The 13,035-nt window shown below is 44.8% G+C and overlaps 1 protein-coding gene and 1 non-coding gene across 6 annotated transcripts in view; both read right to left on the bottom strand.

The window, feature by feature from the left end:
- CKAP5 (cytoskeleton associated protein 5) overlaps nucleotides 1-13,035 on the bottom strand; it is a 112,154-nt gene that overhangs the window by 32,741 nt on the left and 66,378 nt on the right. For all 5 annotated transcript variants that reach the window (XM_084849997.1, XM_084850031.1, XM_084850021.1 and 2 more), the window contains exons 29-35: nucleotides 12,853-13,002; nucleotides 12,265-12,468; nucleotides 11,623-11,758; nucleotides 10,524-10,717; nucleotides 5,114-5,286; nucleotides 3,056-3,229; nucleotides 2,101-2,221 (exon numbers count right to left, since the gene is read on the bottom strand). In XM_084849997.1, coding sequence (XP_084706123.1) covers nucleotides 2,101-2,221; nucleotides 3,056-3,229; nucleotides 5,114-5,286; nucleotides 10,524-10,717; nucleotides 11,623-11,758; nucleotides 12,265-12,468; nucleotides 12,853-13,002 — 1,152 coding nt within the window. The remainder of the gene's footprint in view (nucleotides 1-2,100; nucleotides 2,222-3,055; nucleotides 3,230-5,113; nucleotides 5,287-10,523; nucleotides 10,718-11,622; nucleotides 11,759-12,264; nucleotides 12,469-12,852; nucleotides 13,003-13,035) is intronic.
- On the bottom strand, nucleotides 1,931-2,041 carry LOC146357517 (small nucleolar RNA SNORD67). The gene has a single exon (XR_014787075.1). It is a non-coding gene; the product is annotated as a small nucleolar RNA SNORD67 (small nucleolar RNA).

Here is a 13,035-nt window from a genome sequence, read left to right as displayed (position 1 = left end):
ATGTTCTTACTGCGATATGCAAGCCTCGTAGCAATGTGCAGGGGTGTTGCTGTGGAACAATTTTTTTGTCCCATAGAATCTAATTTGCAGCCCCCATAATAACGGGCATAGTGTGAATCTTTTGCCTCTACCTGCTCTCTGTGGCCTCAACAATAAAAGAGTTAAGGGCTGAGTGCTTAAAAAAGCATTATAGTCCTCTTCCTGGACTTGGTATAAATTATCTCGCTGCCTGGACATTGGAGGCATAAAAGATGGTTTATGTCATGAGTCCCTCAACATCTTTGGTAGTGCCAGTAGCACAGAACAGTTATCGGGGCCAATGTGTCTGAATGCACCAGTTCACAGATGAAGTCCTTTATAGGAACTGGAGGCTGCTGAATTTCTATGCCCAGAGTCTTTGCCATCCAGTGTATCTGTTCTGCAAATAGATGGTTATACCCCAATGGGGAGAGAGAGCCCTGATCTGCTACACTGGAGTCAGAGAAGGATGCAAGGGCTACTATGGAACAGACTAACTCTGAGAACAGACTAACTCCGAGTCAGACTGATAATCCTATAAATCCAGGAGACCCCAAAGTAACAAAACTCAGGTGAAATTCTGTGGAAGTTTGGGGACTGATGCCAGGATGACCAATCCCTAAGTGATTGGGTGTGCAAAGACTGAGAATCCTGACAGAGGGAAGGTTCTGACGTCTCTATGATTTCTGCTTCAGAGATGGAACCAATCCAACCATCGTCTAATCCAGAATGTGCTGCATTTTGTCAAGGACTGGTATAGGCAAGGACAGCAGTGGTGATGGTGAAGGGATCTTTCCCCAAACTTACACAGCTGAAACTGTCATTGCAGAGGATACTGGTACCAATGCATGCTGTTCCTGGCCAGAGTGGGATCTGCGTCCATCTGGTGTAGGCCCTTACCCTTCTTTTCAAAATTGGAAGACAATGTAGCCTTAGGCTTCTTGCTCTTCTCTAGCAAGACGGAACGTCCAGGAGTGGGTGGAGGTTGAGGATCTGACAGTCCTTACCGTTTGCCTTCAGTGGATCCCAAACTGGGGATCGTCCTGGGCACTGGGGCAAACTCCGTGGGAGGTGTCACTGATGTTGGCATGGAAGCTGTTGGCACGGAACTAACAACTGGTACTGAGGGGAGCAGACAGTGGGCTAGTAGAAGGTTTCTGTACCACAAGAGGCTCCTCAGAGGTTAGTAGCAACATTGGAGGTTTTGGTTTAGAGTACATGGATGAAGCACCTTGCTCTACCTTGCTCTAGCACCTTGCATTTCTTTGCTGCAGCATCAACAGCCTGCATGGCTTGATCCCAAAGAAGAGCTTTCGAGATGCAAAGAGCGGTTCTATTGAGCTTGCCTTATAAAACTGACAAACTGGGCAAGTGCCTACAAGATGATTCTCACCAACACACAGATAGACAGAAAGGATGACCACTGGTGGACAGATGCTTATTCTCAGAACCGGTATACTTGTGAAATTATGTCTGTAAAGCTACCGGCCTTGAGGTCTTCCCAACACAACCAAAGGTGTGGAACAAAAACCTCAAAAAGAAACAGAGTGGAAAGGAATCAGGCAGATGAAGAGAAAGAATAAAATTAAACTGCAAGATGAGGATTTACTCAGCTCAGAAAATTTCCCTCAAAAAGCGAGGGAGAGAATGTTCCAACCAATGCTGCTTCTGAAGCAATCGAAGTGGAACTGTCTGGAAAGGTGGGAACCAAACCCACTGAGCATGTGAAGTCCGGGTGGGCGTGGTTTTCCTGCCAAAAAAGCTCAGCTCTAGAATGTTCTGAAAGACCCTCTGCACAGGCACAGAACTCATATGTGTGAATATGCAGAGACCACAAAGAAGAATCAAGCCACCTAGGGGAGGGAGACAGCTAGGGAAGGAGAGACCCTCCTTTCCTTCCTTGTTTCGGAGGAGCGAGTCAGATGGCCCCTGTGCACTTGGATTTGTCATCAGGGAGGTTCTGAGTGGCGCTTGTGTCACCTGACACTCAGCTCCACTAACTGTGCAACTCATCACTCTCGCAAGTTACCTGGTGAGCCCATCGATGTTACATAGCTGGCAACCAGAAGGAGCTCCACGTACCTGTGCAAGAGCTTGGATACTAGTATTGATATCTCCACTGGCTACCTGGGAGATAACAAAGTTGATGGTGGAGGCTGTGTTACTGTGCATATCATCAAAGTGTGGAGACACGGCACGGATCCTGGGTGGAGAAAGAATGTTACAGTTTTAAGGTTTAGGAATTTTAATAGTAATTTCCTGGTACCTTTGAGTCAAAACGTTAAAAGTAATTCGGCAGCCATAAAATCACCTCCAGCCATTTCAGATCAAAGCCTCATCCCAATTTTTATAGTCAAAGCAACAAATGGATTTGTCATAGAATTTCTGTGGACGTGTGCATATACTATGGATCAGGTGTGATGGGGATGTTTGCACAACACGACAGCCCACCCACTGTGACGCTGTGGTGCAAGCGGCACATGTGCCGCCACCATTTTAAATATGAAGCCCTTTGCAGATGTCATCCGGTCCTGTCCACAAAGAGGTTTAAGCTCCCTTACCATAGTCCAACTCCAGATCTTTGCTGTAGCCATCAAGGACTAAAAATAACGCCACCCCCCGCCCCCAACAGATACCATTATCTGGAATCCCAATGCAGCAACAGATAATTCCATACCATATTTAATGCCCACAACTTTGAACATACCCCTGGTAAGAATTTAGTTAGTAACACATAAATCATACCCTCTGCCAAACAGGTACCCAGGGCAATGTACAAAAACTATGAAAACTTCAGAAAAAGCCAAGAAACACAGGAGAGCGGCATTAAAAGAGCACGGCGACAAAACATTATGCGACATTAAAAGCCCGATGGAACACAACAGTCTTTACTGCCCATCTAAAGCAAAATAAGGAAGGAGCCAAACTGACCTCCCCCGGGAGGGAGTTCCACAATCGGGGTGTTCCTTCACATATGAGTAGGAAAAGGAGACTGAAATACCTAGATTTCCTTAGTAGCCCTCCAATCTGTACTCACTTGGGTTCAGGGATCAAGACTGGTTCAAAGATGTCATCCAGTTTGTGTTGAACAAGTGCGGGCATTTCACATCGTACTGTGCCATTATCATTTTCTATTTCATCTAGATCCAGCTGAAACTCCCGTGGAACTGCATGCATTGTCTCTGAGTGGCCACTCATGTTACGGGCTTGGCTACAGAAACCAAGAAAAAATGTGTTTTTTTAATTATCAGAGTACTACTCACCAGGTCACCAGCGGGGACTGCCCCTCCCACACCTCCAGTTCTCTATGAGCTGCATATAATTCGGGGAAGAAGGGTGCTTTCTCTCTCTTCCTGCTGGAATTCTGCAGAAGGCCCAACGGTATGACAGAGAAACCAACAGTCCCTTCCCCAGGTTCTCTGCAGCTCATGGAGAAATCTGGAGAAAGAAGGGGAGGTTTCTCCCCCTTCCGTCTGGGCTTCTGCAGAACTTGGAAGAGAGGGATTGATAGTGGCTACAAATAATGACTAGTCATTAAGTCAAGCCAACATTTGTGGACCTGTAATTACATTTGAATGAAACAATCCAAAAAGTGATAGCCCTAGGATCCATTGGGATTGCTGGTGAGATTTTTTTCAGCCCCTTTAGCAATTACTCTAAGCTGTTTGTAATCAGCAACTTCTAGCAAACTTATGAAGGAACTGCTGGCTTCCCCTTACACCTACTGGTCTCACAACACTGGAGAAGATATGCATTACTGCATCATGATAAACTGATGTGTAATAAACATTACAGCCTTGATGAGTTTACAATACAGATCTTACCTCACATAGAAAGAGAGCACCACAGTACGCATGCCCCCACCAAGCAAAAATCCAAGATTCCAAGACACTTTAGGTGGGTGAATTTTACACCCTTCAAATTCAACTCCCCATTATGCCTATTTTGCTAGGGATTACCTACTAAAAGGCCAACGACAAGAAACGTTCTGTTTCCAAAAGGGGTTCCAAGCTTAGATTCACATATCAGTTTCACATTGGGCAACATCCAGTGTGACATGAGGGGACTTCCACTTCTCCCCGCTTTGCACCCTCTGCCGCCATATCTGCTCTACAGGATCTTTCTACCCTCTGAAGCAGATTTGCAAGGTGTGTAGGAGGGCTGCAGGAAGGGCGGGAATCCATTCTATCAACTCTGTATGTTTTGCTGAGAGATGGACACAGTTAGGATACAACTGTACATGAGCTTCCCAAACAATGGAGCCTGAACAGCAAATTTAGCAGCCAAGTGGCCCAAATATTCTGCCAGCTACTCAGCACTGGAATGGTTTAAGCAATTTGGTTTTACAGTTGATCTGGCAGGCACTAGTCAGTTTTCTGGTTATTTCAAAGTTTAGCTACACTAAAACCATCTCTTGGGTTTTTAATATTCAGGAAACTGACTAATGTCAGCCAGATCCCACTGACTCTATGCAGCACCTTTAATTGAAGAAGAGTTCCTATACAGTGTTAGTTTTATCCTTCATACCAGTCTTGAGAGATAAGCCACTTTTATTACTTTTTAAAAAAACAAAGCTGAGAGAGATAGCAACTTGCCTGACGCTGCACAATGAACTTTACAGCAAAGAAGGAATTTGAAAGCCAGGCTTCCCAGAATTAAGTCCAACTGTCTGTCCCTGGACCCCAAGGCCTCTCACAAATCTAAACACACTTATTAGGTATTGTTGCATTGAACTCAGTGGGATTTATTCCCAAATATGTTTAGGATTAGGGAACAGGAACATGAAGACAAAGTTACAAGAGCCCTGCTACCAAGGATTTAGCGGTGAGTACTTACATCCTATAAGTGCGATACATAATTCTGTCCATGGAGAAGCAGTGAAAAAAGGCACAATACCATTTAGAAAGCGTTCAAGACACAACAAAACAAATGAAGAAAGGTACAGACATTTTGCTTTGCAGTATTTTTGCAGTTTGTGACACATACAGACATTGATGATTAAAACAAAAGACAAACGCAAAGCAACATCAAGGCATGTCTTTAGCACACACTGTGAAAGTGTCAGACAAAAACTGCATTTTTCCATATTACATACTTGAGTTTGGAAGACACGTCTTCAGCTGGTCCCTTCCGCAGCATATTAGCGTTGGCACTGGCACTCTGAATGCGCTGTGGTTTCTCCTCCCCCTGCCTTGCTAAAGAAGCATTTGGCCTCTTAGCAGACCGCTTTATTCGCTCCTCCAACATGCTCATGTCTTTCTCAGAAAGCTGTACAATCAAAGCAACATTTCAGTGTCATGACAGATTTGCCAGCAAGAATGCTCCAAAGCTTTGCTATTCCTGCAAAGTTTTAGGCTGACAGTGCAGCTCACCCCAAAGGATGTTCCAGTACTCTGCAATTATTCTACTGCTACTGTTTTGGTTTTAGTATGAAGTGTACTCCTCTAAACATGAATTAGGAATAGGTAGAGTCTAGCATTTAACTAAATGAAATGGGATGAATGCTTGAGCACCATCCCCCCACAGTGTCACAAAGGGTGCATAGTCTAGTTCGGAAAAAATGTTAATGGAGGTTTGAGGCAGCAGTTTTATAAAATGATTTTAATTCATTTAAATTCAAAATGTAATTTTAGTTAATTACATTTCTATACTACCCAATAGTCAAAAGCTCTCTGGAGGGTTCACAACAATTAGACCATAAAATACAAGACAGTAAAATACAATATAAAAATTTAAGTATTTAAAACTACCATATAAAAATAATAACCAAATAGAACCTTGCCACAGTGCAACGATTTAAAATACAATACCAGACTTAAAACAGAAACTAAAAACATAAAATGCCTGGGAAAATAAAAAGGTCTTCACCCGGTGCTGAAAATAACACAGTGTGGGTGCTAGGCGAGCCTGTCTGGGAAGTTTTCTACAACTCCGGTGCCACAGTAGAGAAGGCCCTCTTCTTAGTAGCCACCACCTCATTTCCTTTGGTGGGGGCTCCAGGGAAAGGACCTCTGATGTTGATCTTAGGGTCCAGGCAGGTGTTTCGGACCCGTGGCCACTCACTTGTGGGGTGCCACAGGGTTCCATCCTCTCCCCGATGCTATTTAACATCTATGTGAAGCTGCTGGGGGCTATCATCAGGAGGTTTCGGGTGCAGTGTCATCAATATGCGGATGACACGCAGCTCTACCTCTCATTCAAATCTTCACCAAGGTTGGCCGTAGAATCCCTGTCCAAATGTCTGGAGACGGTGAGTGGCTGGATGGGGAGGAATAAGCTGAAGCTGAACCCTGACAAGACCGAGGTACTTTTGGTGGGAGACAAGAGGCTGGGGGATGTTGACCTGGTGTTGAATGGGGTACGGCTACCCTTGAAAGACCAGGTCTGCAGCCTGGGGGTCATTTTGGACTCCCAGCTGTCCATGGAGGCTCAGGTGTCAGCTGTGAGCGCTGTATCAACTCCATCTGATACGGCGGCTGCGCCCCTACCTTCCAGACCATCTGCTCCCATCGGTAGTACATGCCCTGGTCTCCTCTCATTTAGACTACTGTAATGCACTCTACGTGGGGTTACCCTTGAAGACGGATCGGAAGCTGCAGCTGGTACAGAATGCGGTGGCTCGCCTGATTAAAGGCAGCCGCCGGCGAGATCACATCACTCCAGTGCTGAAGGAGTTGCACTGGTTACCAGTTGTTTTCTGGGCCAAATTCAAGGTGTTGGTTTTGACCTTTAAAACCCTATATGGTTCCGGCCCAGCCTATCTTAAGGAGCACCTCCAGCAGCACCAGACAGGCCGCTTAACAAGATCAGCCTCGGATGGCCTTCTCTCTGTCCCATCAGCCAGGACAGCTAGACTGGTGGGGACGAGGGAGAGGGCCTTTTCTGTGGTAGCCCCCACTCTGTGAAACTCCCTCCCTAGGGAACTCCACCTTCCCCCCTCTTTAATGAGTTTCCGTCGTGCATTAAAAACGTGGTTGTTCAGGCAGGCATTTGGGGTGGGTCAGGGTATTTTAGAAAATGTTTTTATTGTAGAATTTTATTGTTTTAAACTGTTTTATTATATGCTGTACATCGCCCAGAGTGGCTGGGTGACCAGCCAGATGGGCAATTAATAAATTTAATAATAATAAAAAAAACATTGGAGGAAATGATCCTTCAGGTAACCTGGCCCCAAGCTGTTTAGGGCTTTGAATGTTAATACCAGCACTTTGAATCAGGTCCGGACATGGACTGGCAGCCAGTGCAGATGGAAAAATACTGGCATAAGATGATCACATCAGCCAGTACCTGTTAACAATCTCACTGCCCTATTTTGGACCAGCTGAAGTTTCCAGAACATTTTCAAAGGCAGCCCCACTGCAGGCACTGGTTCAGTACTACAACCCAGGCACTGGTTCAGAATGCCCACTGCCTCATCTGGGCTTGATGAAAAGCAGAGATAGAGCTGGGTGTCATCCACATACTGGTGACACCTCAGTTGATATCTCTGGATAACTTCTCCCAGCAGTTTCATGTAGATGTTAAACAGCATGGGGATCAAATAATGTCCTGTGGCACTCCATGGTGTAACTGCAAGGAACAGAGCAATAATCCCCCGGCACCAACTTCTGGAATCGGCCATCCAAGTAGGAGCAGAACCACTGCAGTGCAGTACCTCCAACTCCCAGCCCAGATAGCCTATCCAGAAGGATACTACAGTCGATTGTATTGAAAGTTGCTGAGAGATCCAAGAGAATCAACAGAGTCGCACTCCCCCTTCCCTCTCCTAGCAAAAGTCATCCCACAGGCCAAGGCAAGGTTTCTGTTCCAAAACCACAACCTGGAGTTGGCTGGCAACTACCTGCTCAAGCACCTTGCCCAGGAAGGGGATATTAGCAACTGGCCTGTAACTGTTAACGTCTTCTGGGTCCAAGTTAGGCTTTTTCAGGAGTGGCCTAATAACTGCCTCCTTTAAAGCAGCTGGCCTCTCTCTCTCTCTCTCTCTCTCTCTCTCTCTCTCGGGAGATAACCTCCTAGATCCAGCCAGACATCCCCTCCCTATTAGATGTAATAAGCCATGATGGGTAAGGCTCAAGCACACAAGTGGTCGACCAGACTTGGCCAAGCACCTTGTCCACATCCTCGAGCCTCAACAACTGATGGTGCTCTGGACACTCTACTAATGAAACTGCATTAATGGTGGTGTCCAAGTCATGATGAACGCAAGCGACTTTATCTTTAAAGTGTAATGCAAACTTATCACAGCATGCTGCCAAGGTTTCTACCATCTCTCTCCCTGGCCCAGATTGCAGAATCACTTGGGAAACCTCTACTGGACGACACTTAAAAGACGCAATGGTGATGGAAAAGAACTCCCTCTTTGCCACCCCCACTGCCAGAGTAGGCTCGATAATGAGCTCTAACCTGTGTTTGGCTGAACTTGGCCCAAGTCTTCCTCTGTGTTCCAACTGTCTTTCCTCTTACTTCATTGCCCTCAGCTCAGGTGTGTACCAAGGAGCTGCCCACGCTCTGCTCAGAGGGACAGGGCGCTTGGAAGCCATCGTGTCAATTACTTTGCATTCCACAGAGTAACCAGGGCTTTGACAGGATCGCAGCCATACCAGGAGGAAAATCCCCCAGAGCCCTCTGGAATCTATCAGAATCCCTTAGCCTCCAAGGGCGGATCATTTTAATGGGTCCCCCACCACTGCAGAGGGGAAAAGCTGCTGAGAGTCTAAATCTCAATAGGAAGTGATTCGACCATGACAAGGGGATAGATGTTCATTCTCCACTTTCAGATCACCATCCTCCTGCCCAGTTGAGAAAACCTGATTAAGCGTGTGTCCTCTTACATTTGTTGGGCCAATGACATGTTGGGACATCCCCATGGTTCTCATGGCAGCCATGAAGTCCTGAGCTGCCCCAGATCTGATGGCCTCAGCATGGAAGTTGAGATGTCCCAGAACCATCATCCTAGGGGTCCTCAATACCAAGTCTGAGACCACCTCTGTCAGCTCAGGCAGGGAGACTGAAGAGTAGCGGGACGGGTGGTACACAAGCAGAATAATCTGTCCTGAGTGCCCAATGTAAGATACAAACACTCAAATTGACAAACACTCAAGACTGGCTCAAATGGACAGGAAGCCTAACAAGGGAGATGGAATCTCTGTAGACCACAGGAACCCTCCCTCCCCAACCCTTAACTCAGTCTTAGTGCTGCACCAAATACCCAGGAGGGCAAAGCTCGGACAAACTAACCCCTCCCAGTTCCCCCACTCAGGTTTCAGTAATTCACATCAGGTCGGCCCTCTCATCCATAATTAAATCATGAATGAGATTTCATTTTGGACCGACCTGGCATTGAGCAGCAACAGCACAAGACCTGAGGGCTGTCAGAAAATTCCAGGGAAGACTGCTTGCTTACACTTTGAGTCAATACAACAGCAAAGTCTACTGAGCACATTCTGCAGGATCTTTCTAAAGCTTTATGTTTTAGAAAAGTCCTGCCTAATGGGATTTTCCCCCTTTGCTTTCTGTAAAGTGCTTAATTATAGACAATATAAAAATTATAATCCAGTTATGTGTTCTAGCCATAGGTCTTCCATATGGAATAGTGGAGACCCAACTGCTTCAATTCCCAACTCTATTGGAGGCACCTAAACGACAGAGGGTAGCAATGAATAAGAAAGCATTTTACTAAAGGGTAACTTCTTAAAAGTAAAACATTTTGGAGGGGCATGAAAATTCTTCATATTCCAGTTTCAGTTCTCCAGTTTCCTCTACATTCAGAAGAAATTACTCTACACTGCTCTGTCCAAACATAGAAAGAATAGTATTGGTAGAGCTAACTGAGTGGAAGGTCCCATACTGCATCTCCCTCAGTTTCTTTCAACTGCCCATATAAAGTTCAAAATCACCCTCTAATGTTTTCAAGTACTTCCCAATTAGCTAGATACATTCAGAATGCAGGTGAACTTGTCCACTAAGATGGCAAGTCCTGCAGGACCTCCATTATGCTTCTGGTCTTATCACAGTGAGATACCAATCATGGCTGCCACCATGCCCTGCAGTTATGTCCAGACACTTGTGAATGTTAGGTTTTCAAAGACTCATCCCCCTCATGTTGCCAGAAAGTGGACTTTCAAGTACTACTGTTATTCGGAAGGCAGTGTACTTTCTAATAACCCGTATGGCTGGTGAACCTTTTTCAGCCCAAAGGCAGGATTCAATTTTAGAGAAGCTCTAGGGGGCCAGTAGCGAACAGGGCCAAGGGCCAAAGAAGCAGGGCCATAATAACAACAAAATCAGCACATTTTAGCTTAAAGCTCTTACTGCAAGTAACTAAGCCTTACAAGAGGCATTTCAACCTTTGCGAATGGGGGAAAAACATGCAAAAGCTAGCAAACATGCATTCATCCCATTTGTCAGAAGCTGCTTTATTGTGGCTGTTCATCTATGCCATCATCTGAGTGACCCAATAACCATTAAGGATTTGAAATATTACTTGCTCATTTCTATTTACTCACATTTCCAATCAGCTTGAACACCTGATCCCCATGCACATTGTAAACAGTTACAATGGTATTGAGTGCAGCATTTCTGACAGTGTTGTCTCTGTCCCCAATATGAGTTGCCATTTCCTTTAAGGCTTTGCCTGGAGTTGGCTGACACACATTCATGCCGTATGATTCAACTAGACACCCCAACTCTTCCAAGCACTCTAAGAAAAAAAACACACACACCAAAACAGACATCCATGAAAACCAAAGGCTATGCCCACTAGGTACATAAAAATATGCAGAGTAAGAGACTTGTCAGTACTTGTATATCCAAAATTCAATGTATTGTGAAGTATAGTAAAATTAAGCTCCTTTCTAATAGTTTTGTTTGCCCCACATATTTTCAAGGGAAAAAGTAAATGAGCATCTGCCTTGAAAGAGCCAGCTATTGCATCCCACTCCAGAACCTTCCAACAAAAGGAGGTAAATAGGCCATACAGATTGCCTGCCTGCTCTGGTCTCACAATCCTCCCCAGCTGTGTGGATAAAAGGCAACACTATACAAGACTTCCAGTCACCAAAATGAGCACTGTGCAGATGTGCTGCCAGAACAAGAACTTTAGCCTAATGACATAAGCTTAGGCATGTTTACTACCACACACAGTCTTCATCCATTTTTCAGTTTCTCAAATGTTTTCAAGAAAGCATTCCTTAACAACCCTCCTCCAATCTCCAGTTTGAAACTGCTGAATTACATCTTATCAAGACATTCAAATTCTTATCACCTGTGGCTTGAATCCTGCTACAGATGTCAATTAGCTTACCAATGCCAGGATGTTAATGTTCTCATTAACACTAAGTATTTGACATACATTTAAGCTTTAATGTAATTAATGGTCAGTATATGTTGCATTTAATTTCCCACTGACCTCACTGTTTGCTTTCCTCTTTTTCTAAAAACATGCATCTGTCTGTCTGTCTGTCTGTGAACTAAGGAGCCTAGACTTCATTCTAGTCCACAAAAGCCACTTATAGGTGGCACTTCATTGTTTTTTGCAAATGTAATGTAAGCAAATCCTGATCTGTAGTACATTAGTGATCAGCAACTTATGCTACAGGTTCCCACCTGCCCTCTGTTTTGAGTTCTTTGACTTTGTTCCCTCCATGATAAGAGTGAACATCTTGCTGGCTGGGTAGACAAGGCACATCCTGTTCAGAATAGTACGTACATCCCTGCGGATAACATCTTTTGGTTCCCCAACCTGAAAGGTGAAAAAGAGAAAATATTTGGAGATTTACAGAAATGGGAAGGAACTACCAGTATTTTTAGCCTGGAGGGAGATGGCCCCTAGTCCATCCCACAGCCAAATCATTCTTCAAAACAAGCTGTCTTCTAGTGGACAGAGTGGGAGAGCATCTGGACCACTAGACAGTGACAAATAGAAAGAAGGAACCACCAGCATTCTTAGCCTGTGAGCATAAAAAGACTTAACACACTCCAGCAGTGGAAGTTGCTACCTTTGTGTGAGTTACTCCTCTTATTTGCTCTGACAGGCAAGGCTTACATAAATTAGAATCTTTGTTCCTCCTGGTTGGAAGAGTAATGGACTTCCAGTTCCAGTCCTGCCCACTGGAAGGCCTAGATGGAACTCTGCTCCATCACCGTTTCTCAGTTTATTTTGTGAGTGACATGACTCAGATTTTCCCTCTCTAGCCACAGCTTGGGGTCAAGGTAAAGCAACTATTCAGCTCTGGCAGATTTGGATACCTTCAGGATAAGATAGGGAATGAAGGAGGTGGCCTCATTTTCAGTAAGATGATACTCTTCTTGGTTCAACATAGTGAAAAGCAGCTTGAGGTACTCCAGGACCTTCATCAGGACACTTGTGTTGGTGTCAAAGAACCTCAGAGTGAGCCACTTCAGGATCAGATCCAAACAGCTGATAACTCCATCCTTTTCACTCTCCAAGTGCTTGAGACAAAGCAGACTCCAGTGTTAAGTTTTGACAAAAAGGCAGCATTTACAAGAAACAAAGCAATCTGATTAACCAAATGATTACCAGGTGGCTTCCTTAGTATTACAGGAGCATTGAAAATGGCTGCCTCGTGCATACATAATAGCTACTTGCATCAGCTCTTATAATTAACTTCATTTCATACACCCGTTGCACAATGCCTTAATGGGAAAACTCGGAGGCCAATACTAATTGCATTGTTCTTATGAGAATATTATGTAGGGCTCTAAATTGAATAGGGTGGTTCCAAAACTTGCTTGGCTCAAGCAAACCTGTATACTTCCACCACCAGTGTTGCTGCCGTTTTCCTTCATCTGCCACCACAAATCCATTCTCCTCACCTCAACCATTACACTAAGAGCTTTGTTGTGGTGTTGAAAATCTGCATGAAACATCTCATCTTGTAACCACTTGGCAACACAGCTGGACATCTGAGTCTTCAGTTGCTCAATATATTCATCACGAGGAGTAGTGAAATTCCATTTCAAAACCTATGGGGAGGGAAAAACACAACCGTCTACTCA

Source organism: Heloderma suspectum, chromosome 1, assembly GCF_057233095.1.
Source record: "Heloderma suspectum isolate Gila_16-S chromosome 1, 16-S_ref, whole genome shotgun sequence".
NCBI classification, from domain to species: Eukaryota; Metazoa; Chordata; class Lepidosauria; order Squamata; family Helodermatidae; genus Heloderma; species Heloderma suspectum.
Note: the sequence above shows the minus strand (reverse complement) of the source record. Positions and strands in the feature narration are given on the sequence as shown.